General features: G+C 45.2%; 1 protein-coding gene and 1 pseudogene across 1 annotated transcript; one reads left to right on the top strand and one right to left on the bottom strand.

The window, feature by feature from the left end:
• Positions 1-1,463: 1,463 nt before the first annotated feature.
• On the top strand, positions 1,464-22,356 carry PHF24 (PHD finger protein 24). Its single transcript, XM_054582892.1, has 9 exons — positions 1,464-1,602; positions 14,860-14,946; positions 15,416-15,804; positions 16,487-16,672; positions 18,586-18,664; positions 18,984-19,189; positions 19,535-19,695; positions 20,003-20,098; positions 20,383-22,356. The coding sequence occupies exons 3-9, from the start codon at positions 15,427-15,429 to the stop codon at positions 20,477-20,479; spliced, it is 1,203 nt and encodes a 400-aa protein (XP_054438867.1). The 5' UTR covers positions 1,464-1,602; positions 14,860-14,946; positions 15,416-15,426; the 3' UTR covers positions 20,480-22,356.
• Positions 22,357-26,733: 4,377 nt separating this feature from the next.
• Positions 26,734-26,833, bottom strand: LOC129078523 (uncharacterized; annotated as a pseudogene).

The raw sequence follows: 26,833 nt of genomic DNA, 5'->3' as shown, positions 1-26,833 counted from the left end.
GACTGGCACGAAGTATTCAAAGTCATGAAAAGCAAGGACCTACATCCAAGATTACTCTATCCAGCAAAACTATAATTTAGAATGGAAGGGCAGGTAAAGTGCTTCCCAGACAAGGTAAAGCTAAAGGAGTTCATCATCACCAAGCCATTATTATATGAAATGTTAAAGGAACCTATTTAAGAAAAAGAAGATCAAAACTATGAACACTAAAATGGCAACAAATTCATAACTATCAACAACTGAATCTAAAAATGAACTAAGCAAACAACCAGAACAGGAACAGAATCATAGATACGGAGATCATTTGGAGGATTATCAGCTGGGAGGAGGAAGAGGGAGAATGGAAGAAAAAAGGTGCAGGGATTAATAAGGATAATTGGTAGGTACAAAATAGACTGGGGAACGTTAAATATAGTATAGGAAATGGAGAAGCCAAAGAACTTATGTGCATGACCCATGGTCATGAACTAAAGGGAGGATTTTGGGGGGGAATAGAGGTGCTGGGCAGAGGGAAGCAAAGGGGAAATATTGGGACAACTGTAATAGCTTAATAAATTAAATATATTTAAAAAATAAAATGTAAATGAAGTTAATTTAAATAAAAATTATCTTGGCACATAATTTACTTATCTTCAGTTTTTTTCTTTATAATTAGTTGCTAGGTGCTTAATGACTTGATCTTTTTCTCGCCTCTTCAGAGATTGTTGTTTGGTGTAGTGTATGTTATATGCATTTCAGAACTGCTGGCCTCCTGACAAGCTGGCTGTTCAGACCCTCTGAGGGAAGAGATTGCTGCAGCAAAAAGTGGGTTACATTACAAACAGTCCTATTTTGCCGTTGAAAACAAAAGGCCAATAACTGAAGAAAACACCTCAGGAAAAGTTAGGCCAGCCAAGCATTTTGTGATAGTTCATTTGGACAGACACTCCGTAGTCGGGTACTGCAAAGGTGAGTGTCCCGAGGCCAGGGTCGTGGGCCCGGATTCCTGAGTGAATAGCTGGTCTTGACAGGGGAGGCAGAGCCCAGGCCGAGGCCGCTGGATGAGTCATTCTCATTTTCCTAACCAGGTGCAGGCGGCAGGACGCTTTGCCTGGGAGCGACCTCAGCCTCTGGCCGTGCCCCTTCTCGGGACGCCTCCTCCCCGGAGGACACTGACCTTGCCGCGGGCGGCCGGACTGGCGCAGTTCCCGCGCCGCAGAGCCGGGGACTGGTGGAGGGCGCCCACTGGCATCCGGACCGACGGCTACCCGGAGCCGGCCGCCGTCCTCCCGGGGTCCCTCAGCGCTTTATTTCGCTGCGAGATCGCCAGCTGAGCCGCCAGGCCAGCCTCGAGGCGCAGGGGGCGGGGCGGGGCGCACCCACCGCTCCCGCGAGGGGTCTCGCGCGGGCGCACGCGCCGCAGTTGCGCCTGGCGGAGGGCGGGGTGGGTGGGTGTGCTCCAGGCGCGCGCCGGCGCCGCCGCCTCAGCCTGCTCCTCCACCCGCGCCGCCTGCTCCCGGTTCTCGGCCCCGGCACGCCGGCTTCCAAGTGGCCATGGGTGGCGGGGGGCCAGCGGTGTAGTCCGCCAGTCTTGGACCCGCGTCCCGCACCCTGACAGTCCCGGTAAGCGGGGTCGGGGGCGGCGGGGACCCGGCCGGCACCCTACAGGGCGGGTCTTCGGGCCGCGGAATACCCTCGGGGTCCCTGAGGTGCTGTGCGGGAGCCGCCCCCAAGGGGTCCCTGTGTAAATGGACAAACCCTGACTGCTGCCTCCACCCTTTGGGGGATCCCCTAGGCGTTGTGTGGGAGCCGTCCCCATAAAGCGCACCCCCCCCACCCGGGTGAATGGAGACTCCCAGGGCTCGCTCTGCCTTTGCTGCCATGGGGAGGCGCGGTGCGGAGGGCACAGTCCCAAAGAGGACGCCTGTGTTAACTATGCGAGGGCAAGGGTAGCCTCTGGAGTTGCCTCAGTGGAAGATCGTTTGGGTACAGGAGTGACCACAGGGGAGCCTAGGGAACCTGCACGATGGGGATGGACCCGTACAGAGGAACCTATGTAAAGGAGGACCTTAGAAGGTGCCCTAGAGGTCTGAAAGGAACCTCTGCCTGGGAGGAGAGGATCCTGCCATGGGATCCAGGCCAGGAGTAACTTCCTTTATGCCCAAAGGACTTTGGCCTTAACCTCCCTTTAGACTCAGTGTGCCCTAACTTGTGTCCTTCCAGTGTGGTCCAGAGGTGGGGACCTTGTGGAGCTGCTGCCTTTGTCCATTGCTCTCACTAGGATTTTTATTTTTAGTGGTAACCCAGCTGGCTGCAAGCTGGATTTTAGTGGAGGCAGGAACTTCTATAAAAGCATAGGGCGCAAGGAAGGGAAGGATAAGTGAGGCCTCTGAAGCAAAGAAAGATTTGAATCCCTGGGTTTGACCATGAGGAAGAAAGAAGTGAGCTCAGGTGGAACAACAGACTCTGGCAGGTCCTGTAAAGAAAGTCCTTAGAAGGAGGGAAGAAAGGATATGTAGGATTCTTGAGCACCAGTGTGTCGAGTTCTATAACAGAGATGTTTAACATCTTATATAATCCTTACAACAGCCTTATGAAATTATCTCCTTTTAAACACTAGTCACTTTAAACTCAGGTTTAGCAATTTGTCCAAGGTCACAAAACTTAAACTCATGAAGTCTGTTTTTTGAAGTATATTTGGGAAAAAGTACCAAGGAGAGACAAAAGCAAGAATGTATGTTTTTATATATGTTGCATTAAGGTACCAAGCACAGGGCTTTAAAATATTATATGCTCACCGAATGTGATGATTAAATAAGTGGATTAGGACATTTTAATTGAGGATGAGACTGCTGCAGGAACTGATTTCCACTGAATCTCCAGATTTCAGGGTGTGGCTTCTTCAACAGCAATCTCACTGTAAAGATGCCTCTGGGTGGCTCTGGACTTAATTGGGTCTGGGCCTCTGGGTGTGGTCTTTGACAGGGCTTGCTCTGGGGAACTTAGAGGAACCTTTCAGAGGATGGAGTCTCCTGAGACAACCCTCCCTGCTACAGAATTCTTGAGGGAGAGGAAAAACAGGATCACTTTTAGGAAGCATGATCCACGCTGTCCTGTGGCCAACTGACTATATGCACCAGCAGACATTGATCCACAGATACCACTCAGGACATTTTTGCCCCACAGTGCTTCATCATGAGGAGGGGATGGTGCAGAACTAAGGAAGACTTAACCTTGTGTGGGGAGTGCAAACCGTCTGCACCTGATATAGTGATGCACCTTAATCTTGCCCCCTCGGCTGTGGTAGGGCTTTCATTCCATCTGAGCCCTAAGCATGTGAATTTGGGATTAAGGATAGACTCTAGGTTTCTTGTCCAAAAACAAAAATGAAGTGGCGAGGAAGCTAAGCAATGGAATTCACCACAGTGCCATTCTGAGAATTTTCCTGTTCCTCTTCCCTTTCTTCCTCCCAGCCAAACGTAGTGACATCCTCCTATAATAGAAGTGGCTTTCTCAGGCTCCTGGGGTTACATAGTGAGAAGAACTATCAGGCTTGTGAAAGAACAGAACCACCTGGTTTGTCAATTGTTAGCTTTTGTTTTTAACTTGATGGCCGCCTGAGGCCTGGGTGTGGCACTTCCTGCACAGCTCAATGGAATAAACTAACAGGTTTATATTAGTTTAGCACCTCCCCACCACAGAGTTGTTTATAATTCCCCTTCAGTTCAAACCCATCTCATTAGCTTAACATACCAAAATAATCAAGGATATGTATTTTTAAAGAAAATCAGAAGAAGCAATCTGTAAGTGTGATCTTTGCTCTGATTCGGAGATTTGTCATTAGGGTCTTATTCCGAAACTGGTCTTTTCATTGTGGGCTCTTGGTGTCATACCCACTCATAACCCCAGAAAAGTTGCTAGATGCTCCAGGTGCTCCCCAAATATTGGATTTTGGGTATCACTGTCTAAGAATACTAACTATCCCCTAATCACAGCGTGAGTTTGCATATCAAACCATTCTAGAGTAGGTGTGAAGGATGTAACCAGGTGTCTTAATCCTCTCAAAGCAAAACAAAACAAAATCCAGTCTCTACAAAGGGAAACAAAAGGGGAAAGAATGGCTCAACCAATTTCACTTGAGTGTATACTAATATGCCTGGATTTTTCAGCCTTTAATCTTCCAAATCTTCTCTGACCACGTTTTTATGATTTTCTTCCTCACACATTTGCCATCTTTTTGACAGTGGTTCTTTTTCCTGGACCATGAATAATAGGACATTCCCCAACCCATTCCCCATACCCCCTGTATTTTATTCCCCAGTACACCTGTTTCTAAGTGGATCATACTTATGCAAATAGTTTTCTTTCTTTTAGCTACAGAATCTGTTATCTTCCAGTCCCACGTGCTTTTCTCCAGTAGTGCTCTTGGTTTCTGCTACCTTCATTTCCCATATTGATTTATTCATTTCTGATGGGACTATTATTATCCGCTCTACCCCTCAATCTTAATGACTAGCTCTAACAGGAATTGCTTACCAGCTTTGGACCAAGAAACCAAGACCATCAATGTCCAGCCGGAGACATGATTTTTTTTTCCATTATAACATCTCCCTCCATCCTTCCTCCCCTTCCAGGAATCCCTTCAGAGAATCACATGTATTTACCAAGTGCTACCTACTTGCCAAGCACTATGCTGGGTAAATATTAGAATTCCTTGCCTTTGAGGAGTTTGCAAAGAATCAGTCTGCATTTCTCTAATCGTTTACTATAAAGAGTAAGAAAACTAAGGGGAAAATTACAGCTTTACAGATTATCCACAGGAATTAATGTAGAGTATGCCTTTTTCCAGGCGTCACTGAAATGCAACTGTTGTTCTGTGCCGCCTCCAGCAGCTCCGTTCTTAGCTCCCCTGTCGTTGCCCTACACACATTACTTTCATCCATATGCTTTGAGTAACCTGGCCACACTCTTGGTTTCTTATGATAATCATGACACTATCTTATATTTGAATAACGTGTTACGATTTACAAAGCCCTTTTAGGTATATGCTCTCTGGTTTGAGAAATGTTTCATCTTACTGGAGTCTTCTCACTAAAACAAGTGTATAGGCTAACTGGCCTGCCTCCGTCCCTCCCTCCCTTCCTCCCCACCCTTTATTCTTTCCTTCCTACCTTCCTTTCTTCCTTCCCCCCCTTTCTTCTTTCCTTCCTTCCTTCTTTTTTTTTTTTTTTTTTTTTTTTTTTTTTAGCCTTCTAATCAGGCTTTGGGTCTCCCAGAGGAAAAATCCTAATGATTCACACCTCTTACCAGCTCTTAGGCTATGAAGAGGAGTTTCCTGTTGGGTCCAAAGGCCAAGCAATGCAATCACTCGTCATCTGTGAGACTTACCAGGGCTACCTTGCCTCCTAGCCTCAGAAAATCCAATACTCTGTTCTTTTTTGTCCCTGAAATCAGATTTATATTCCCTTTTAAACAAGTATCTTAAGCATACTATCTCAAACCAGTTCTCTGGACTGATTCTTATGTCAAGGCAGGTTTCCTCACCTATTTATATTCAGCACCCGGCTGGCTTCATACCATCTAAGCCATGATGGAATCCCCATATAGCTCCATGCCTTGGCATGTGCTTTTACCTCTTCCTGGAATGCTTTTTTTCCCTTATCCACTAGGGTAACTCCCACTCATATTTCAAAATTTAGCTCAAGCAACACCTTTTTTTTTAATCCCACACTTATGCCCCCTACACATGAACATACTCACAATGCATTCTCAGGCTGAGTAAGGTTCCCTTTGTCATTCTACTAACAGTTAAGTGCCTGATTTGTGCCTGACACGTAGTAGGCTGCACTCAGCAAATATTTGTACAATCAACAAACAAATCATGATAATTATGGTGTAATAAGTGCATTAAATGAGCCTGAATCTGTGCTTCAGGGCCCCAGAGCAGAGAACAAGGAGTGCCTCTCCATCCTGCTGAAAAGCTCTGCTTGCTAAGTGCAATTACACCAGCCAGTCACTAATGGTGTGCTGTTCCTAAACTGTTGCTCTGCTTCTGTGGGAAGCTAGCACTGTAGCTTTTCATGAAGACCCATCCCAGGCCCCCAGAGGCTAAAGATCATACCATAATTTTGTCCTCATGTATATTAGAGCTGTGTGGGCTTTTAGTAAATATTAAACAACAGCAGGGCCTCCCTCACATCTTATTCTCTTGAGCTCAGTGCAGGAAGACAGCTTTACTCATTCTTTAGCCCTTCTGCTCCTTGGAAACCCTTAAAGAGCTCTGTGCAGTTGGGATGACTATGTCTTCCTGGGCTGACTGAAGCCAGTGCTGCTGTGCTGGATAAACAAAGGCAAATGGAGGACAGGAAGGTACCAGGTAGACCCCTTTAAGGTCTGTAGACATGAAAACTAAAAGTAGTTTATAGGCTACTGCCAGGCAACAAAATGGCTGACTAGGACCAGGCTGCAAGAGCACGGTGGTGAGGTGCTGGATTCCCAAAGCAACACCTAATCACTGGAGAACAGCCAGACAGACCATTTTAGTCTTTAATTTCCTCAAAGACCAGCAGAGGATAAAAGGACTCTTTTTGTTGTGGGGTTTTTTTTTTTGTTTTGTTTTTTGTTTAGAGTCTCAAGACAGATGTGCACGGTGAACTTAAGGTCTGCGCTGTACATTCTGCATTTTTAGACCCTGGTTCTGCTTGTATTTCAATACCCTTGTGGCTGGTCACCTTCTAAGTTAGGTGTGTGGCTTTCTGTGAGGCCCTCAGACAATCTTTCTGGCACATGCTTCCTAGAACCAATTATCCAACATCTTGAAATTTTCACCTTATGTGCAGATGCTGCTCATGCTAAATGTCTCCAGACAAAACCAAGCCTAAGTGCTTCCTCCGTGTAGCCTTAGGGCAGCTGCCCTCTTGTGGACCAGGCCACAGTGCTCCATGCTGTAGGTAAATGTAGGGGACCTTAAATTTGGTAATACGAGCCTCTCTTTTCTTATCATTGTGGTTGTGGACACTGACTAAATTCCAAAATTTTGTAGCTCTCCTTTGTCAAAGAAATTACCCATAACTACTCTATGGTTACCTGTTCACATCTCTGCTAGGCCTGTTAAGGTCCACCTCTGGGAAAACAGAGTGGATGAGATGAGCTGATGATTCTGTAGTTTCTGGAATTGAGCTTTGAAGATTTGGTCTGATCAATCTCTCTGGCCAACCTTGAGGAAGAGAAAGGCTACTGATACCATGATCTCAAATAAACATGTTTCCCAGTCATTTCTGCAACATTAATTTAAAAATGTATAGAACACACACTCCATGGAAGGCAGGAGAAACCATCTCTATTTTTCTCGTTCTCGATCTCATGAAAAACTAGGATTCCTTTTTCCACCTGCTTAACACACTCTGGTTGGTTTCCCTGTCCCTTGACTCAAAGGTTTTCTTTGCCTTGTTCCTGCATAGGGAAGCCTGGTAACCTCCAAGCAATCACTTTTAATTGCTTTTGGGCCTTTTCCACACAGCTGCCATTCCCATATCAAGGATCAGCTGAAAGCAAGTAAGTAGCATGCCAAGTGTGGAGAATCCTACCCATTATGAGGGTTTCTTCCCAGGCTCATCACAACTATCAATCTTTATTGAGAGCTTTGGAAGAAAAGTCCCCTAGTTGCCTGTCCCCTCCTTATTTCTCCACCAGCTCTGGCTGCGGAGCAACCCCTCCTACTCCTACTCCCACAACTTTGACCTTATAAATAATCTCACTGCCGTTGTAAGCGTGTGCTCTGAAGAGAATGGGTATGTCTTGCACACATGCATTCCAGGCTGCCCACATATGTCTTACTGCCTGACAAAAGTATCCAGACAGACTTATCTTACCTGAAGAAAGATTCTGGTTGGCATCTGTTTTCTTTCCTCCAGATCATAAAGTCAGACAGCCTATTCTGCCTTCTACCTTCTTGTCCCTCTGTCATTCACACCACCTGCTCCTGTCCACTGAGGTTTTTTCCAAGCCTTCCCTAGATACCCCAGATTCTCTGACAGTCACGTCAGTCTTGGGACAATGTCTTTTTATCCCTCTTTCGTCCTTGTTAGAGAGGCAGAAAACACCAATTATACTCACCAGCCAAAGAAGTAATCTTTAGGTATAATTTATGGGATTTTTGCAACTTGATTTCCTTTTAACTGGAGCTTCTTCCTGGGATTTCTTCGAACACAGGAGAGGCCATGGTTTTCCCACCAGGCATTTGTTTTTACCCATCGCTAACCACTACTACTTGTTTTTCTAGAAATTAGAGCTGATTATGTTAATTTCTTGGATATTTCAACACATTTTTGCTTTGATTTAATCAAGGTGTCTTTTATATACAGGTTTGAGACTCTCCATTAAACTTTAAGGATTTTAGCCTCACTTTTGAATTGAATTTTGTTGCATTCTCACAGTTTGTCTCAAAATTAAAGCCATGTTGATTCAAAATGACTTGGTGTCTTGTTTGGATTTTGATGGTTTCTTTTTAATGGTTCTGTTCTATGTTATCTGCAGTATGGGTCTAGAAAATTGAAACATCACAGGTAAAATGGATAGCAGTATCCAAGATCTTGTGGTCAGGATTAGAAAGTCTTTTTTTAATTTGTTTTTATGTATGTTTGTTTTGCTGGTGGATGTCATCTTTAGTCTTCACTGAAATTCTTTAAAGATTAACCCAAAACCATTGCAATGGCATGATAAACAATTGAGATAGCTTAATAGTGATTCTTGCTATCCTTACCGAGAATGGTTATAGCAGGACTACATTGTGTTGGGAGATATCTGTGGTTAGTTTGCTGATGCACTATGAATGAGTTGGTTCACTTAGACCCTCCTAATTGACTAGTCTTTATTCAGAACACCTGTTAGAACACGTATTACATTATCTGAAAAAGCCAATATTTTCTACCAAAGAATTAGTCTTTAACAAGTGAATTTTGTATGGTTATCCCAGGTTTCCAAATAAGTGTTTCTCAATTCTCTTTTCAACCCATGCCCTCTTGCTGATAAATATAAATGTCATGACTGTTCCCTAAACTTTTGATACAACTTCTGGCAGGGGGTTCCCCAAACCATTTAGGGAGTTAGTACCTTCTGTGTATCCCCAAGAACCAAAAAGATACTATAAACTCTGATGTTTTGTAGTCTGTATTACAAAAGGGGCAGGGGATAATGGCTTTTAATATTTCTTTTTCATGTTTATTTGGAATATTATAATTGATGTACTTTTTCAATCCATTTACTTCTGCCCCTATTCCAGAAGTTTCTTTTTCTTTATTTTTAAGATTTTATTTATTTTTAGAGGGGATAAGAGGGAGAAAGAGAGAGAGAAACATCAGTGTGTGGTTGCCTCTCACACACTCTTTACTGGGGACCTGGCCCACAACCCAGGCATGTGCCCCAACCAGGAATTGAATCGGCGACCCTTTGGTTTGCAGGCTGGCACTCAATCCACTGAGCTACACCAGCCAGGGCTCCAGGAGTTTCTCATAGACACTTCCCACCTGCCCAGGATCCAGCCAGTTCACTATTTAAGAATCATTGCTCTAGACTGTGTATTCCTGTTGAGATTATTTCCACCTTTAAATAACTATAAATAGTACTCCAATAAATATTATTGTAAATAGATCCACAGGGCAGAGAATCAGCCTTTTATATAGAGTAGGGTTTTCTTCAGTCAAAGATATATTAGCAGCTGTCCATCTCTGCTAGACCTTTCAACCACATAGATTCTTAAGACAAGCTTGAAAATTCTTTTCTTCTATCACTTCAGCCAAGGGAAAAGTTACCTTATATCCCACAATGTTTTTCTTGTCTTTTACAGAAAACCATCTTTAAATCAAAAGACAAAATATAGTTCTGTAATCAAAAATGTAAAATGATTCTAAGACTTGTGTTTTTCAAATTGCAGGTGCAGACCCATTGGGAAGTCATGCAGTCATTTTAAAGAGTCATGATAAGGGTCATTTTAATGAAATAGGGTAGAGAGAATAGAAAATGTCAGGGAGGCACTAACCAGTGTGGCTCACTTGGTTGGAGCATTGTCCCATAAATACAAAGGCTGTGGGTTTGATTCCCAGTCAAGGCACATGCCTGGGTTGTAGGTTTGGTCCCTGGCTGGTGTACCTACGAGAGATCTCCTGTCAGGGCACGTACAAGTGGCAACCAATCGATGTTTCTCTCCCTTCCTCTCTCTCTCTAGAATCAATAAATGTGTCCTTGGCTGAGAATTCAAAGAAAAAAAAAAAGAAAAGAAAATATCAAGGAAGCATCACATGTAGTAAAAGTAGGATTGTTTCACAAAACTTTGGGTTCAGCTACAGATCTATGAACACATACAGGGTCACATTGTGAACTATATTTCTTACAATGAGTAAGTCAAAAATTTGGAAAATTTTGCCACAAGAAGTTTCTGAGAAAAATACTGTTGCCTTGGAAATAGTCATTGATCATGAGGAAGGTCCACAGTGAAGAGTTGTGTGTCAGTTTTATATTCACCCTCTTGGTGTAGTGTTCCTTTTCCTGTTCCTCTCACTGCAGGTTGGGACCTGCTTTCCCACGTAATCATAGAGCGTAGCTGTGTTCCTGAGGCATGTGGGCAGTGTCCAGGAAAAGTAGGAGACACCTCTTCAAGAATCCCCTGGGTCCAGCCCTGACCCAGGTGGCTCAGTGGGTGCAAAGTGAGGGGTCACTGGTTCAGTTCCTGGTCAGGGCACATGCCTGGGTTTTTGGGCCAGGTCCTGGTTAGGGGCATGTGAGAGGCAGCCGATCAATGTTTCTACTTCGTCTCAGTGTTTCTCTCCCTCTCTTTCTGCATCCTTTCCTCTCTCCCTCTCCTCCTCCCCCTACCCCCCCTTGCACATGCACTCAATCAATCAATCAATCAATAAATAAATAAATAAATCTTAAATTAAGATCCCCTGAGTCCATAGCCCCAGCAAAAAAGCTCTAACATGTACACACCCTCCTCTCTACCCCAGGCTCCAACCCCATCCAGGCTGGAGACCCTCATTAAGTCACATAGACTATTTATAGAATGAAAAAAAGAACATGAGCATTCTAAATGCTTAAGACTACATACCCCAAATACACTGATTAACAGAGAACTGAAGCTCAAAATGGTAAAACAACATGTTTGGGTCACAGAAGAGCAAATTTAGAACTAACGCATGTCACCAGGTTGCCAACTCTAGGATTTTTTTTGTTATATAATTAATGGGCAATGTAGGACTATTAGAAAATCCAGATTAACAAAAAGATGCATTCTTCCAAAAATTAGATCATAATATGAACTTTTTTTTCAAAAAGTTTATTTATTTATTTTTAGAGAGAGGGGAAGGGAGGGAGAAAGGGAGAGAAACATCAATGTGTGGTTGCCTCTCACATGCCCCCACCTAGGGACTTGCTGTGCAACCCAGACATGTGCCTTGTCTGGGAATAGAACCTGTGACCCTTTGGTTTGCAAGCTGGCACTCAATCACTGAGCTATACCAGCCAGGGCTAGCATCTTTTGTTTTAAATCCTCATCCAAGGGCATGCTTATTTATTTTAGAGAGAGGGGAAGGGAGGGGAAGAGGGGGAGTGAAACACTGATTGGTTGCCTCCTGTATGCACCCCTACCAGAGACTGAACCTGCAACCTAGACATGCACCTTGGCTGGGAATCGAACCTGTGACCTTTCAGTTTACAGGACAACAGTCCAGCCAACTGAGCCACACCAGCCAGGGCTATATGAGCATTTTCGTAACTTGCAGTTTTCATGAACATGTTCATATATTTTGAACACTTTTGCACGTTAATAAATATACTTTTTACCTCAATATTTTTCTTATTATTCACTTTCCCATTGTACTATAATTTAACGGTTCCCCAGTTGTCCAATATTTGTTTGCAGTTGGGGAGAAAGGATTTTTTAAATTACAATTTATTATTAATTGTTCACTGGGGCATGAACACCTTAAATGATTTCCTGAAGTTGATCAATAATCTTTCCTCAATAAGTCTCCTTTGCCACCACGCTGTAAAACACAGTTACTTACTCAAATTATTTATTAGTCATAGACTTTAATTTTACAAATTTTACAAATGGGGATAGGAAATCTTTATTATCAGTCAGTTTTTAAATTAAAAAATACAGATTGGGTATTTTTGGTAACAATTGACGGTAGGGCAAGCACCCAGGCAGGTTAGGAATTTGTACCACTGTAGCACAGACAAGAGTTATTTCTGGAAGAAAGATATGGCTGTCATCAGATATTATGTACATTAAGAATTCATTAAATATCAAAAAGACTTCTTCACAATTACCGTAATTAATTGGCAAATGTTTATTGTCTGTTCTCTTCCAAACACATTGCTAGGCAGTGGAGATAGGCACTGTGTAGGGTAAAAACAATCTAATAAAGGAAACTGACATTGATCAGATACTCATCCTATTGAATATGTAATGACAAATATAAGTGCTCTACAACAGAAGAGCATGGTGCTGTGAGCAGCCCAACCTGGACTGGGGAGTCAGCAGTGACTTCCCCAAGGGAGTGATATTTGAGCTGAGCTCAGAGATGAATAGGCACTATTCAGGCAGGAAGGAATGTTCAGAATCACCACCCCCCCCCCCCCCCCCCGCCAATTGAGGGAGCATGGCAAACAAGGACTGAAAGAAATCCAGTGGAGTTGGAACAGAGTAAGAAAAGATGATAGACAAGCAGAGCCTCATAGGCCACGACAGAGAAACTGATTTGGAGAACTTTATCCTGAAAGCTATAGAAAGCCATTGAAAAGTTTTAAGCAGGGGTTAATGTAACACCTGAATGTCCCAGAGACATCTTTAATTCAGTATGTACAAAACCCAATTTCATTGTCCCTCTTTCTTATTTTTCAGTTTTTGTAAATGGCACTACTGTTCTAGTTAGTTGATTTAAAACTGCCCTCTCACCCTGACCAGTGTGGCTCTGTAGATTGGGTGTTGTCCCACAAAGCAGTGTCACAGGTTTGATTGCCAGTCAGGGCACATGCCTATGCTGCAGATTAGGGGCACATTCAAGAGACAACCAGTCAGTTTTTCTGGCACACATCAATGTTTCTATCTTTCTCCCTCACCCATTCCCCTGTCTCTAAAAAAGGAAGGAAAAAAAAAAAAAAAACACCCTGTCCTCTCAATAAGTCAGACTGAGGGGTGGAAACAGAAAAGGGAAAAGGAAGATAAATGGTGATGGAAGGAGACTTGACTTTGGGAGGTGAACACACAATACAATATACAGATGATGTATTATAGAATTGTACACCTTACTAACCAATGTCACACCAATAAATGCAATAAAAATTTAAAAGTAAAGACTGGACGAAGTACTATATAATCTCACTTATATATGGACTAAAGACATTGAACTCATAGAAACCGATGGTTGCCAGGGACTGAGGGGTGGGAGGAATGGGGAGATGTTGATCAAAGGGTAGGAACATTCATTTATAAGATGAGTAAGTTCGAGGATCTGACTTGAAAGTTGCTATAAGAGTAGAGCTTTAATGTTCTCACCATAAAAACAATATGATAATTATGTGACATAAAGGTTGTGCTAACTAACCTTATTGTGGTAAGCATTTCACAATATATATGTGTATCAAGTCATCACGTTGTACACTTTAAACTTAGATAATGCTGTATGTCACTTATATCTCAATAAAACTGGAGAATAAATATAAAACTGGCCTCTCTCCCTTTACCTTCGACCAATCAGTTATTCTGTTCCTCTATTTTTCTATTTCTATTTCCATGGAATCAAATAGTCTCAGTCATTATCATCCCTGCTACCATCAGTTCAGTTGAAACCCTCTACATCTTGCCTTAAGTATTAGAGCAGCCTTCTAATTGGCCCTAACCATTTCTCCTACTCTCTGTCACCTTTCCCCCTCAAACAAAGGATAACTTCCTGCCCATCCTCCAAGGCCCACTTTGAATTCCAGTAATGCCATCTCACCTTCCTTTAAGTACTTTCAGCACTCTCTCTGTCTTAACTCTCCTTTGAGTCCTGATATTAGGTAGTTTGGTAAGACTGTCCTGTCTTCTATTTCCTATGAGTGATTAGTGCTTTGCACATAGTACTGTCCAATGAGCCTTGATTATAATGGATTGAGAGCAAGGCTAAAATGGATTCTCTGCTCCACTTTATGTAGACCAAGCATTCCCCAGCTGAATTCCCCTAAGCCCCGTCAGGCTAGGAAATAGCAAACAGCTTTGCAATATGACTTCACTTTCCAATGCTATGCCCTTCTGAGGAAGAGCAGGGATGACAATACTTTTTAACCTATAAAGGACGTGGACATTTCTTGAACAGTTCGGAAAATCAAAACAGGAAAATGTGAGAGTCACATTAATGAAGCCTTAGAAATGTGAGAAGCACCCTAGAGCTTGTGATGGGCCGGTTTTTCTGTTGTTGGGTCTGTTGATAGACAAACAGACCCACAAAGAAGCATAGCTACTAATTAGAGAGGCAAAGGAGTGTTTGTAACCTTGACCAAATGGATAGGGTGGTAGAGTTTCCTGACTGCCTATTCAGGAGCCCTCTAAAAATAGGAGTTCATTCACCTTGACTCAAAGAGTAGGCATTTGAGCCCTGACCAGTGTGACTCAGTGGTTGGGTATCAACCTACAAAGCAAAAGTTGCCAGTTTGATTCCTTGTCGGGGCACATGCCTAGGTTGTGGGTTTGGTCCCTGGTTGGGGCCTGTACAAGAAACAACTGATCAACTCACATTGACATTTCTTGCCCTCTTTCCCACCCTTCCCCTTTCTCTAAAAATAAAGAAATAAAATCTTTTTAAAAATCAATTAATCTTTAAAAAATTCTTTTTTTTTTTTAAGTAGGCATTTGATGTGGATTATCTGTGGATGGATTGTGCACAGCACTTATGGGAGGAGCTTTCCGTCAATCAGAAGTCTGAGATACAAGTATGTTGCTGTAATCTTGCTTTAAGCCTTCAGTCATGTTGCAGGGCAGAGGAGAGACTTGGGCTCTAAGGTCTCCAACTATTTCAAAGTAATAGAGTCCTGGGACCCCTGGACCTAATTGGCTTTGGGACAGGAAGAAAGATAGAAATACCATTTCACGTTTGTAGAGTGCTTTCCAATCTACTAAGCACTGTCAAGCCCACGAATCGTTGTCATCTTCATGACAGCCCTATGAAGTGTGCTGAGAAGAGAGCCCTCATTTCATAGATGGGGAAACCAAAGTCACAAGGCCAGTCAGAAGTAGAACCAAGGTCTTTTGATTCCTTAACAACTGCTCTCTCCACCTCACCACTACTGATTTTGGAATGAGGAAAACTATGTAATAGCACTTGTCACTTAGGTAGTTGCTTGAAACTGATTGGCTCAACATGGTCAGCCACTGGCTGAGTCTGGGCACTTCTACTTTTAGTTCACAGAGCCATGGGGGTGTTGATGTCCAAGCGGCAGACAGTGGAGCAGGTGCAGAAGGTGAGCCTGGCTGTGTCTGCCTTCAAGGATGGGCTACGGGACAGGCCTTCCATCCGACGCACAGGTGAGCTTTCAGGGTCCCACCATGGCACTGTAGAGGGCTCTGTGCAGGAGGTACAGGAGGAGAAAGAAGCAGAGGCAAGCACCCCAGCGCTCCAAGAAGAGAGCAGCAGCAACCGTGCAGCCTGGGAGAGGCTCCGAGACGGGCGTGGAGTGGAGCCTGAGGAGTTTGACAGGAACAGTCGTTTCACTCCCCCTGCCTTCATCCGCCCCACCCGGAAGCTGGATGATGACAAGCCTCCAGATATCTGCTTGGAACCCAGAGAGCCTGTGAGTGTCCAGTTAGGGCAGATTCCTCATGTTTTAGACCTGAGGAGCAGGGAGCAGGAGAGGGAGGCCTGGAAATGGTTAAAGTGAGACTCAACACCAGAAGTGCTGACTTCTGAACAACTGGAGTTGACTTAGTACAATCTTTGAGTTTCTTCCACAAGAACAACAATGTTACATTCTAGATTAGTCTTAGTGAAAGACTTGAGGCAGTAGGTGACAAGGAATGACACCATGGAAGGTCCTCTGCCAGCTCTCCCACCTAAGGATAGTACTACCCCCTGTAGGGAGCATTTGGAAACTTGTGGGGTGGGGAGACTTTGGGAAGGTCACAATAACTGTAGGAGTTGCTACTGGCATTTGGTGCCAAGAAAACCAGGATGCTAAGTGTCCTGCAATGCCTGGGACAGTCTCTTGCAACACATTATTCTTTCTCAAAATGGTAGTAGCATATCTGTTCAGAAACATGGTCACAGAGGGCTGAGCAGCTGGAAGAGCCTGCTGGTTCTTGTCTTCCAGAGAGACAAGATGGGGAATAGCGCCTTAACCCTGGCTTTAGTTGACGTGGTTCCACTAGGCTGCTCTAGGGGGACTCAGCCCTAGATGGGTAGCTCTGTGCTTGGTGGCCATAGGATCTGCCGCTTGTACTTACACATCCCTGTCCTTTCCTGCCATCTTTTTCCAGGTTCTCAACGATGAGATGTGTGATGTCTGTGAGGTCTGGACAGCCGAGAGCCTCTTCCCATGCAGGGTCTGCACCAGGGTTTTTCACGATGGATGCCTGCGACGCATGGGCTATATCCAAGGAGACGGTGCACCAGAGGTGACCAAGATGGCACACACGGAAACAGGCTGGAGCTGCCACTACTGTGTGAGCGTGGACTGCAGGGACAGTGGGCTGCTGCATCGCAGAGGACATGGCACTTTTCCTGGAGGCCTAGTCTTAGAACACTGGTTACTAGTCAGTAACCTAAAGAGTATTCCAATAGTAGACATAAGGGTCCTAGAGCTAGGACAGGATTTCTCTCTCAGTTCTATTGACATTTTGGGCACCATAATTCTTTGTTGTGGGGGCTGTGGCATTGTAGGATTTTTAGCAATCTCCCTGGCCTCTAGCCACCGTCTGAACACTAATGATTCTCAAATGTGTGTGTCCAGACCTAAATTGTCTCTGTCTCTTGGGCTTATGTTAATCTCTATGCTTCACATGCACTTCATATTCAACATGCCCCCAAATGAACTTATCCTTCTCTCAAAAGCTGAATACCACCTCACCCCACTCCCCAGTTACCAATCCCAAGTCATTTCTCCCCTTCATCCCTCTAGTAAGTCAATAGGTCCTGTTGATTCTACCTCCTAATATCCCTCAAATCTCTCCCCTATTTTTTCGTTCTCATGTCTTCAGCTAGTCACTCATCTTTTCTTATCTAAACTATTGCAACAGGCACCTAACTGCTGCTTATGCCTCCAGACTTTGCCCTTCTAATCCATTTTCCACACAGCAACCAAAGATCTCCCATGGTGCACCACACTTTAAAACCCTTCAGTGACTCCCCTTTGCTCTCAGAATAAAGGCCCGATTTGACCCCTTTATTGATCGGACATTTGAGGCACTTCACAGTCAGATTTCTGCCTGCCTCCCCTTCCTTTTATCATTCCTTCTTGCTCTTCCCCCACCCATATATACTCTACCCTCCAGCTACAGTGAACATCTCACAGTGTTAATATCATATACTAAGTGCTCAAAAGTGTTTATTGAAGGAATGGTGTGAGTTCTTTATGAAATCCACAAATGAATATTCATTAAATGTCTGCTTCTGTTCTTTGCTGGTATTTTAGTGGGGGGAATAACCTACTAGAAAGAATCTTTGATGTTCTAAAGACTGTAAATTAATGTTAACAAAATAACCTATCAGTGCTCTTTTGGAAGTAAAATTTCTCACACTGGCTGGTGTGGCTTAGGTGGCTGGGGCATTGTCCCATAACCAAATTGTTGTGAGTTCAGCTCCCAGTCAGGGCACATAAATAGGTTGCAGGTTTAATCCCCGGTCTGTGCACATATAATCTCTGGTCTGGTCCCATACAGGAAGCAATCAGTTGATGCTTCTCTCTCACATCAATGTTTTTCTCTTTCTTCCTTCCTCGCTCTCTAAAAAAGCAATGAAAAAAAATGTCCTCAGGTAAGGGTAAAACAAAACAAAACAAACAAACAAAAACCTAAGGCAGCACAAAAAACTTGATTTTAGGAACTTTGTATGATGGCATCTCTTTCAAAATCACTCTGGAGAAATTTAAAATGATACAACCCACTAAGAGCAGAGTTACAGTTAAAATGATTTTTCCAACTAGGATAACCCTTTGAGCACAGTCTAACACAGAAGGCAAATCCTTTAAATGGATAAACGTATAGCTTCTCTGGTTGATGGAGCCAAGGATTCACACCCCTACCCACTAACCCCCTTTCTCCCTTGCAGCAGCTTCCTAAGGCCCTTCCAAGAAAGCCCAAGCGTATCTCAAAAAATAATTTTAAAATGACTGTTTTAGTAAAAGGGACTCAGGGCTGGAGTCAGGATACCTGAGTTATGGGAAAGATTCTGCCCCACAACTCAAAACAAGCCCTTTCCCCTTTCTGGGGCCTCAGTCTCAGTTATGAATGAGAGGCTAGGATTAGATGATCTCATAATTGCCTTTCAATTGAAATACTACTTCCATTTCTCTTGACCTTTGGCCTTTCTTACTGGTCTATGTGGCCACTGACCCCTTTTTCTTTTTTTTCCCCCCCAGGATAACCTCAACTTACTGCTAACTGAGGAGGAAATGTATAGCCTCACAGAGACCTTTCAGCAGTGTAAAGTCATCCCTGGTAAGGCTGGATGGTACTGCTGGATGGAGAGGTGCTAGGCGGATTTCTCCATCATACTTCCTAGGATGGAAGGAGTGTCCTGGAATTTGAGGGGGGTGGGAGGGTAAAGGGTAAATAGGTCCCTGTTCCCAAGCTGTTGGCCAACAGGGGCACCCACATCTGGCCACAGCCTGAGTTATCCTGGTTACTGGAGACAACGACTCGGCAAGAACTGTGGATGTAGGGGCTCTAGCAGGTACTCTAGGGGGTAGAATGGAGGGCCCCAGAGGCTAAGGAAGGAGTGGGCATTGCTAGCATGTGATGCATCCCCCTCTCCCAGATTGTTCCCTGACATGGGAAGACTTCCTGCGCTACCGCCACCAAGCAGCAAAGCGGGGGGACAGTGACAGATCTCTAAACCAGGAGCAAGAGGAGCAGGTGGCCCGCCAGTTTGCAGCCCTGGACCCTGATCATCGAGGACACATAGAGTGGCCTGACTTCTTGTCCCATGAGTCCCTCCTCCTCCTGCAGCAATTGCGTCCCCAGGTAAAGGCCAGCTGGGGTGAATGTCTATGGGATATTGGGTGACAACACCTGGGAAGCAAGCTGGGCAGTTTGGCGGAGCATTGGGTACTCTCTGAGCAGGAACCAGTACCAGAAAAGGGGTCAGGTTCCATCCAATGACAGACGACTCAGTGCCTGGGCTGAGGAAACTGCCCAAGGAAGATAGATTTGCACTGGACACCACTGCAAATGTTGGCGCTAACAGAACGGCTCTGGGCAGCTTCAAAGGAGGTTGCAGAGGTGTTAATGGAGGTAGAATTCTCTGTAGCTTGACAGTTTACAAAATATTTTCATCTCCAAGATCTTAACTTGTCTCTTCTTCCCCAGAACTCTCTGTTAAGGCTTCTGACTGTCAAGGAGCGGGAACGAGCCCGAGCCACCTTCCTGGCTTGGGGTAGTGGGAGCACCATCAGTGAGGCAGAGTGCCGCCATGCACAGCACTCTTGGTTCTGCAAACGCCTCCCAGAGGCTCCTTCCTCCAGTGTCAGGTCTGCTCCCTACCAATCCCTGCCCCCACTCATGCACCAGCCTCCTTTTTCCATGCCAAATGACTCTAAATATGAAAGGTACTCTCTGTTTTTCCTGCCAACAGCCAGGAGAGGATCCTCCTCTGCATTAGACAGAGTCAGTGACTCCTGTAGGCTGAGGCATTGGGCAGCCTCTACTCCAAATTGTTGCCCCATGTCAGAGAGCCTAGACATGTACATCATCTAGAGCCATGGATTCACCAGAGTTTGGGAGGGGGCCAGGCCTTTCACTGTCTCACTTCTAACTACATGTCCTTATACCTACCAGCATCAGCCACGTGGGTCCCATAGCAGACAGCAGCCCAGCCAGCAGCAGCAGCAAGAGTCAGGACAAGGCCCTTCTGCCCACAGAGCATGAATCCAGGTGAGTGGGACCTCCTCCTCTGGATGTCTGCTCCCCTTAGCCCCCAACACACACAAGTAAGAGAGGGCATTACCTATTGTCACCTCAAAACAGCAAGTGCCCAGAAAGCAGGCTCCCAGAGTACACATCTGACCCCCAATCCATAGGGCCAGCCAGCTGGTCTGCCACCTTGGAAGCACGGCTGGCCATAAGCATGTCAGGCCATGCTGACACTGGGATCAGGTCTCATTAGCCTCTGGGCTCTGCGACTAACCTCACAAACTTGTTCTTTGATTCCACTCCAGATCTGTGGACTGGCCTACCTTCCTGCAGGAGAATGTCATCTACATCTTGGCTGCTCGCCCAAACAGTGCAGCCATTCACCTGAAACCCCCAGGATAGAATGGAGTAGAGAAGCTCAATTCGGGGACAGTGGCTTTCTCTCCTTTTCCTTTCTCCCTTTCTCCCACCAGCCTGTGGTACTGAGACTTAAGAGGATGGAACACTGCCAGCATCTCAATTTGTCAGCAAGCTTTATGGCACTGAAATCACCATTCACCTCACAACAGAGGCAGTAAATGCATTGCCACAGGGAGAAGCCCTGGGAGCTGTGGCAGCAACCAGTCCTGGAAACACACACCCCCACCCTCACATGATAGACTGGGCCTGCCACGGCACGGATATGTGGGCACACTCACCCACATACACTCCTAGCTGTCCATGCCTTCAGACACCTCGTCCTTTTGGTTTACCATTATGGTTTAAGAATGTCCAAAGTTGCTTTGAGAAGCTGCTGATATAGATGAGGGCGTCTCAACTCACCCTATTCTGTTGGCCAGTTCCAGTTCCATGAGATAAGACCCTGACCGAGTGATTCTTAATAAGGGGCCTATCAGATTCACATGCTCTCCTGGAAATACTGACAGGCTCCATTTTCCCCCCCTTGAAAATCCCTTCTGTGGTGAGCCACTGTTCTGGTAGGTGTGTGTTATATCCCTTAGACGTGTTGGGGTGGGAAAATGGTTCAGAACCACCACTGCATTTTAGCCCATTATTTATTTAAATTGCAATTCCTGGTAACAGAGAAGGTAACTAGTCTGTGGAATCCTAATTAGGAAAGGGAGAGGCAGTCCCTCCCAGGGACCCAGAAGTCTAGAACTTCTCAGCCAGGACATTCAAGCCAAAAAGTCTTTAGAAGAACAATCAAAATCAAAGTGAACCATCCTGGCCCTTGTTTTACAGATGTGAGCACATGACCCACAGTCTAAGGGTCCCTAATGGAACAAGTATGATGGCAGGAGTTATAGCCCTCTGCATTAGATGCTTCACCTAAATTAGCTACCGCAGAGAACTAAAGCCTGGGCTCCAGTGAGGACAAGGTCTCGATGGAAAAGAACAGGAGAAAGCCAATCCTTTTCCATCCTTCCAGTTCAGCTCAACTGTAGACCTTGAACAGTGTGCCATTGAACGGAGAACAAAGCCAGCCTCTTCACCAGCCCAACAAAGGGCAGCTCCACAGCTCTGAGCAGGGACTCCTTTCAACCACCCTGACAATGAAGATAAGAGGCAGGAGCTAAGGAGAAGATTTGCTTCTCAGCTCTCAAGCAGATAAAGTCCTAGCAAATCCTCACAGGAGGCAGTTTTCCCTTCTCCCCAGTCACTGAGACAAGGCCTGAGTCGCTACTTCTCCCCACTGTTAACTACATGTTCTTCCCCACCAGGCTAAGGCCTGGGCCTAGAATGGGAGGACTCTGGGGACAGGCATCCTGTACCCACAACACTTGACCTCTAAGTCCGAGCTATCCTAAGTTCTCAAGTCAGTGCATGCTGTGGATCAGCCCGGGCCCTTGGGTTCAGGTCTCTGTTTCTAACCTAATGACAGGTTTAGCCAGATATGACTACCAAGAGTTATTTGAGAGGGGGGTGGTTCAGTCATGCAGAAGCTAACATGTCACTATTGCTCAAATAACTTGTACTAAATAGAGTATTTACAGAAGCAGCAGCATACAGCTCAGTGTCAAGATGCTCAGGAGAAAGCGGGGAGCTACAACCAGGAGTGTGGTATATGGTCTCCTCCTGCAGAAACTGAGCTGGAAGCAGAGTGAGAAGCTTCTGGAGTTGGATTATTTAGGACCGAAATGAAGCAGACAGAAGACGAATCTGGGTTCGTGTATATGACCCCGAACATTTCAAAACACTTTCGGTAAATATTCCTTAGCCATACTGTCAGGACTGATAAATAGGAGGGGTCATTATGCAGTCCAGCCAAAAAAAAAAAAAAAAAAAAAAAAAAAAAAAGGAAGCACATGACTTAGGCTCAAGGACTGCATCTGAGGCAGCCAGGCCTGAGAAGATTAAAGCACATTATGCACAGGGCCTCTTGCTTACTCTCCTGGCAAATCACTCTGCATCAATGGCCTTGAGCTCCTTGATCTTATGAACAGGTCATTTTGAGCAAAGACAAGCTCTGGACTTTGAGGGCTGAACAGCTTTTTTCTCCTGCCTCTTCATCAGTCACAGGGACTAGAAGTCCACCTTCTTGTTTCCTGCCCTTCACAGATCAAGGGGATGCCTACCTCTCTGGAGCTGCTGCTTCTAGCTTTCTGTGGGTGAGTGGTGAAAGACCGTGGGCCAGATTAAGCTAGCTGGATCCCATGGCCTGACAAAGCAGGCCCTGGAGTTCTTCCACAATAAGATCAGTCCCATTTGGAATCACCTCTGCCTATTCAGGACAGCAAGCTTCCTTGGTAGGCGTATGCTGCAGAGGGTCCTGAGAACACTGCCCCCCACTTCTGCAAAGGATAGAGTCCCCAGTCCAAAAGAGTCCTAGGAGGCAGAAAAGCATAGAAATGCAACCAGCTTCTCTGTAGGCATTTTTTACCAAAGGAGAGGTTCCATAGCTCCCCCAGTTCAGAGTGTGGAAGACCCACCCCAACCTGCTGTCCAGGATCTCCCTTTGCAATGTCCTAATCCATGGAGACCTTTAGCAGTGTGTATGGAGACATTCAAACTTTTATAAACCTAATGAACTCAATTCTCCTTTTCATACCCTTCCATCACTGTGAGCATCTGAAATTCTGCCAAGCACAAAAATGAATGTCTGACTCTAATGAGGGTAGGAGAAAATGTTTCAGTCTTCTTGAGATCAGCGCTTTTCCCAAGCACTGCCCACCCCATCCCTCAACCAAAAGAAGCTGAGGTTATAAATATGCTCCTCTGAAGACCATCTGCCCTAACTAAGCCTGTGTTTCACCCAACAGTCATCTTCCCCATGCTCAAATTTGAAGACGGGTAACTGGGCGACAGTGAGGTTGTAGCAACAGAGTCAGCTGAGACAGTAGCCATGGACTCGTAACCTCTCCAGGTCTGCTCTGTGGCTTCCGCTCCTAAGACCAGACTTCCCCAACAGATGCAGGCTCTACAATTTTGAGCAATGGCCCCTTTGGATCCCAGGGATGGAGCTGTTCCCTCACTCCTAGGTACTGATCCCCTCTCAAGTGCTCTTCTTTGAGGACAGCTGAAGCCATGAGCACATTGCCTCTTTCTGCCCTTGGCTCAAGTGACTAGGGCTGCAGGGCTGACACTGGCCTCTCTAGCCCTGGTGCTCCCTGTGGAATGTCACCCTGGCCTTGTTTCAGTGGCCACATCTGGGGATTCCCTCATTCCTATCACCAATATGGGAAGCACAGAATCAAACTGCCTGGGGAGAGGGCATCTCCTGGGGGTTAAGCCCAGGATTGTGCCTAGACGTCTCAGCCCAAAGCATAACCTCAACCATTGCAGGTCTCAACTTTAGTAAGAGTAGTGCCAGGAAACCCTACAGCCAAGAGGGAAGCTTAGCAGGAGCTGTCTGGCAGGGCCCCAGGCTAGCCATGACCGCCCCAGAGCCAAAAGTAACCTCCAGGTAGCAGGCTTTAGTGACCCTGCAAGCATGTCCCCTTCCAACAAGCAGAGTAAAGGGAGATACATACTTGGCACTAAAAGGCAGAACAACCTTGATGCCAGAATTTCAGGACATCCTGGCAGCACCTGTAACCATAACCCCCTTTTATTCCTCTATTATAGTGGAATAAAATTGCTACTTCTCCATGCCACTTAGTTTGAATTTGCCCAAGATCTCTCTGGGTCCCTGCTTGTAGCCTAGACAATAGAGATCTTACTGAGTGGGCGATATTAATGCATCATGCCTGTTCATGACAGCTCAGTCCTAGAGTGGGGTAGGACTGGGCACTTTCCCTGTTGTTGCTTTCCTGCTACCACTGCTTTTGGCAACTTTGGAAGGGGAAAAAAAGGTTACAGAATTTCCACTAGACCCCACTAGCACTAAGGAAAATCCCTCTAGGCCACATACTCTGATGACCCAGGTCATGGAGAGGGTATCAGGTTTGGTCTGGGCCAGTGACTAAGAAGTGAAATCACAATGTGTCTAGAATGGGTTGGTGTGATCACAAATATGAACAAGATATAAGTAGCAAGGCCTTTCCATATCTGTGATGAAACACAAGACTTCAAGCTTATTCTTCAAGAGATGGCTTATGCTCTGTCTCCCAACCACACTCAGGCTTGTGAGGGGGTTCTGAGAGTATTCAATAACAATGGAGGATCCAATGCCCTGTGGTCCCTCATGCCTGTCCAATGTGCTTTTCTGAGGAAAGTAATGACAGTAAGCTGAGGGGAACATGCCTAAGCCCTGTCTTCCTATCACTCCAACTGCATGCTCCTCTCCACAGCTCAGCCTTCACTCCAGAAGGAGCTGATGCTCCCAGAAGCTGGGCACAGTGGAAATCATAATAAAGAGATTGTGATGCTATTTCAGCTTCCTGTTTCCTGTTGTTTGGGGCATCTGGTGAGTTTCCATGTGATTTCATATCATTAGCAAATTCCTGAGTCTGAGTCTGGGTCTAAGTCAAAGTAGAGAAGCTGTGGCCTCCAAGAAGAACACAGTATATATACTATGTCTCTCTTTCTAGAGCTTTCCTGGCACAGACCTTTCCAAGAATTAATTATTGGTGGGAGTAGGAGGAGACAGGGGTTGTATGGAGGTACTGAAGAGAGGTGCCAGAGGTTTTGGAGAAATTGAGGAAGAGATAATTCCTCTAAGCCTGTATTGCCCCACCATCCCCACCAAGGGCTCGTTTTAGACACTTTTCCCAATTCCAGCTGAGCTACAAAGTAGGGAACCTAGATGGTTTTTCTCCTGGTCTTCTGGGCCTTCCTTGGTCTGAGCGTTTCCTACCCATTTTTGCTAGTTGTTTTGATGTGATATAATAGGGTTGGATAAACCAGTCTGGAGAAGCTTTTGGACTATGGAATCTCCACTCGCCCCTTTTACCTAGTAAACAAAGCCAGCACTTATAGCAGGAAAGCATCTCTAGACTGTGGCTCAGAGGCAGATACTCGACCTCTAACCCGTAGGGGTCCCGAATATAAATACTTGTTAACATTTGTATCACTATGCACTGGAAAGTTCTAAGTGCTTGCATAAAGTAATGAGCTCATCTTCAAAGGAACCCTATGAGACTTGTATTAAAGATGAGAAAAGTGAAGAACAGAGGATGAAAATTTCTCAAGGTTATAGAGTCACACTGCTAGGAAGCAGGGGAACCTGGTACTCTGCCTGCAATACCCATGTTGTTAACCCACCCACAGTTCTAGGCATAGCTGGAGGTATATCCAATGGCCTCTGTCTAAAGTACACTAATGGCTGCCTGTCAAAGTGCACCTCAAGGAATAGCCTACTCTGTGGTCTAGCACCTCCCCTTTCTACTTACTGGGAATAGATATACACAAGTAGACAGGCCTACCACCATGTCACAGGTTTCTTTCCACTTGCACAATTCAACCCATTCACTCACAGGGCTTCCATGCCTTTCCTCCCTGGAGTATTCCCATGGAGGATCAGACTTGGAGGCATCTTAATATTCTACAGGTTCCCTTCTCCTTGTCTCCAGTTTCAGTGAAGCCAAGCACGGGGACAGAAAATGAGGCATAAAAGCTTGGGCCTCTGTAGGGCCTAATGACAAGATTTCCCCACCCTTGGTCCAGCAGTCATGACTTGCCCTCCCAGAACTGTTCTTTCTACCAATTGCCACTTGTCCCTGGGGCTGGCTAGAGCCTCAGGTCCACACAAACTTCCACCCACCGTCTCCTGCTCTGGCTCAAGTGCACTTCTTTTTATCTCTAGGGAAAGTCATTTCCCTGAGGGAAACAGTGGCTACTAAATTTGTTAAACATGGAGTAATGTGTTCTCTGTCCCACCCCACCCGAAGGATTACTTGCAGTTTGACTCGGCTAAACCTGTTTCCTCATCTGCAAAAATCTAGACAATAGTCCCTTTTCTGTCTGCCTCCTAGGCTCGTAATTGATTGAGGACAGAATGAGTTTGATAAGAGGAAAGAGATTTATACACTGTAAGGTACTGAGAGAGCAGCGTGGATTTCTGGCCCCATCGGAAGGCTTTGTGTATATCCTCTTCCACCCACCCACAGTCCCAGGCCATAGCTGTGGTACTGCCAATGGCCTCTGTCCACAGTGCTGAAGTCACAGCCAAGCCAGCTGGGAGTCTTCAATCCCACTTTATTTTTTATTTTGTATATACTAATTTATTCATATATACATTCACTTTACAACCTTACATTTTAATATTTATCAAAAACAAAAATATCGAATACTTTACAAATTTTCATGTCATCCTTACACAGGGGCCATGCTAATCTCTGAATCATTTCAATTTTAATATACAAGGGGGTATCCCCC

This window comes from Pteronotus mesoamericanus, unplaced genomic scaffold (assembly GCF_021234165.1).
Source record: "Pteronotus mesoamericanus isolate MK-2021 breed Mesoamerican mustached bat unplaced genomic scaffold, CSHL_Meso_final contig_73, whole genome shotgun sequence".
NCBI classification, from domain to species: Eukaryota; Metazoa; Chordata; class Mammalia; order Chiroptera; family Mormoopidae; genus Pteronotus; species Pteronotus mesoamericanus.
The sequence above is the reverse complement of the archived record's forward strand: the minus strand, read 5'-3'. Positions and strand labels throughout refer to the sequence as shown.

Bases quoted from the DNA above. Each gene is read 5' to 3' on its own strand.
- PHF24 (XM_054582892.1), top strand. From the start codon at position 15,427: ATGGGGGTGTTGATGTCCAAGCGGCAGACAGTGGAGCAGGTGCAGAAG. The intron at 18,665-18,983 runs GTAAGGCTGGAT...CCCCTCTCCCAG, and splicing joins GCAGTGTAAAGTCATCCCTG to ATTGTTCCCTGACATGGGAA. The intron at 19,696-20,002 runs GTCTGCTCCCTA...TATACCTACCAG, and splicing joins GCTCCTTCCTCCAGTGTCAG to CATCAGCCACGTGGGTCCCA.